At 44.6% G+C, this 2500-nt stretch overlaps 2 protein-coding genes across 2 annotated transcripts in view; one reads left to right on the top strand and one right to left on the bottom strand.

The window, feature by feature from the left end:
- LOC127004814 (cuticle protein 7-like) overlaps positions 1–2500 on the bottom strand; it is a 76579-nt gene that overhangs the window by 17572 nt on the left and 56507 nt on the right. The gene's annotated exons all lie outside the window — the stretch shown is intronic.
- LOC127004815 (cuticle protein 7-like) overlaps positions 1512–2500 on the top strand; it is a 6050-nt gene continuing 5061 nt past the window's right edge. The window contains exon 1 of the mRNA XM_050872983.1: positions 1512–1532. Coding sequence (XP_050728940.1) covers positions 1527–1532 — 6 coding nt within the window. The 5' untranslated portion in view covers positions 1512–1526. The remainder of the gene's footprint in view (positions 1533–2500) is intronic.

Genomic DNA, 2500 nt, shown 5'->3' on the forward strand with positions numbered 1-2500 from the left:
GAGACTCGTATGTGACCCGTTTCATACTGACCTCTCTTTTTGGGGGGCGATTTTGGGGTTGGGTCAGGTTGGAATGGAAGGGGGTTGAGGGCGGGGGTGGGGAAGCGGGGAGGGGGGGGATGTATTGGGTGGGTGGGGGTTAAGGGTGGGGTTGGGGAAGGGAAGGGAAGGGAAGGGAAGGGAAGGGAAGGGAAGGGAACGTAAAGTAAGGTAAGGTAAGGTAAGGTAAGGTAAGGTAAGGTAAGGTAAGGTAAGGTAAGGCAAGGGAAGGGAAGGGAAGGAAGGGAAGGGTAGGTAAGCGAAGGCAAGGCAAGGCAAGGCAAAGAAAGGAAAGGAAAGGAAAGGAAAGGAAAGGAAAGGAAAGGTAAGGTAAGGTAAGGTAAGGTAAGGTAAGGTAAGGTAAGGTAAGGCAAGGCAAGGCAAGGCAAGGTAAGGTGAGGTAAGGCAAGGCAAGGCAAGGCAAGGCAAGGCAAGGCAAGGCAAGTCAAGGCAAGGCAAGGCAAGGTAAGGTAAGATAAGATAAGATAAGGTAAGGTAAGGGAGGGGAAGGGAAGGGAAGGGAAGGAAAGTTAGGATAAGGGTTGTCTTTTTCCTCCTCCTCCTCCTCCTCCTCTTCCATCTTTCTTCCTCCTCCTCCTCCTCCTCTTCCATCTTTCTTCCTCCTCCTCCTCCTCCTCTTCCATCTTTCCTCCTCCTCCTCCTCCTCCTCTTCCATCTTTCCTCCTCCTCCTCCTCTTCCTCCTCCATCTCTCCGTATTTACATTCCGTCCGTCGTTTGTTTTCCTTTTCTTTCCTCCACTTCTTCCTCCCTCACTATGTCTTCCTCCAGTGGCGATACAATATTCTTCCTCCTCCTCCTCCTCTTCCCCCTCCTCCTCCTCTTCCTCCTTCTATATCTGTCTCTCTTTTATCTTCTTTTCCTCGTTTCTCTCTTCTTATGCTTCACTAATTCTCCTCTTCCTCCTTCTTCTCCTCTTCTCTTCCTTCTTCCTCTCTTTATCTCCCTCTTTCTCTCTCCTTATATCTTACCAACCTCCTTCATTCCTCTCTCTCTCTCTCTCTCTCTCTCTCTCTCTCTCTCTCTCTCTCTCTCTCTCTCTCTCTCTCTCTCTCTCTCTCTCTCTCTCTCTCTCTCTCTCTCTCTCTCTCTCTCTCTCTCTCTCTCTCTCTCTCTCTCTCTCTCTCTCTCTCTCTCTCTCTCTCTCTCTCTCTCTCTCTCTATCTCTCTCTCTCTCTCTCTATCTATCTCTCTCTCTCTCTCTCTCTCTCTCTCTCTCTCTCTCTCTCTCTCTCTCTCTCTCTCTCTCTCTCTCTCTCTCTCTCTCTCTCTCTCTCTCTCCATCTCTCCCTCTTCTCTCTTCACTCCTTTTCCTTCCGCTCTACTTCTTGCACCTAACCCAACCCTTCAGAGAGAGAGGGAGAGGGAGAGTGGGAGGGAGAGAGAGAGCCCCACCCGGCCGGCAGCATATATAAGGCGGCACCCCGAACTCAGACAGCACTTCGCCTCCAGAACTCACTCGGTCAACATGAAGGTAAAGAACTGAAGGGAAGGTGGTGATGGTGATGGTGATGGTGGTTGAGTTAATCTTATTTTCACTATTTTTGCATTGTGTTTGTTTGTCTGTCATTGTTAACTCACTCTCTCTCTCTCTCTCTCTCTCTCTCTCTCTCTCTCTCTCTCTCTCTCTCTCTCTCTCTCTCTCTCTCTCTCTCTCTCTCTCTCTCTCTCTCTCTCTCTCTCTCTCTCTCTCTCTCTCTCTCTCTCTCTCTCTCTCTGTTGATATGTTTTTTTCTTTTTCGTCTATTTTCTTTTTCTTATACCTGTTAATTGGTAAGGTAATCTAGCTTAACTTTTCCTGTCTATTAGTATTTATTTTCTTCATTTACTGCTAATCATCTTCTGTCTATGTCTTTCTTAAATTCATGTCTCCTACCTGAATTCTCATTCTCATACCTGTAATTTGGTAAAGTAAGCTAATTTAACCTTTTCTCTCTGTTAGTATTTCTTTTTCCCTTTCCCTTTCATTAACTTCTGTCTGTCTTTCTTAATTCATGTCTTCTACCTGTATTCTCATTCTCATACCTGTAAATTTGTAAGGTAAGCTAATTCAACCTTTCCTCTCCCTTATTATAACTTCCATTTCCCTTTCAATATCTTCTGTGTCTATGTCTTTCTTAATTCATGTCTTCTACCTGTATTCCCATTCTCATACCTGTAAATTTGTAAGGTGATCTATTTCAACCTTTCCTCTCTATTAGTATTTCTTTTTCCATTTCCCTTTCAATATTTTCACTATGTCTTTCTTAACTCATGTCTTCTACCTGTATTCCCATTCTCATACCTGTAAATTGGAAAGGTGGTCTAATTTAACCTTTCCTCTCCCTTATTATAACTTCCATTTCCCTTTCAATATCTTCTTTTCTTCCTCTCCCTTATTATAACGTCCATTTCCCTTTCAATATCTTCTGTGTCTATGTACTTCTTAATTTCATGTCTTCT

This window comes from Eriocheir sinensis, chromosome 29 (assembly GCF_024679095.1).
Source record: "Eriocheir sinensis breed Jianghai 21 chromosome 29, ASM2467909v1, whole genome shotgun sequence".
Taxonomy (NCBI): Eukaryota; Metazoa; Arthropoda; class Malacostraca; order Decapoda; family Varunidae; genus Eriocheir; species Eriocheir sinensis.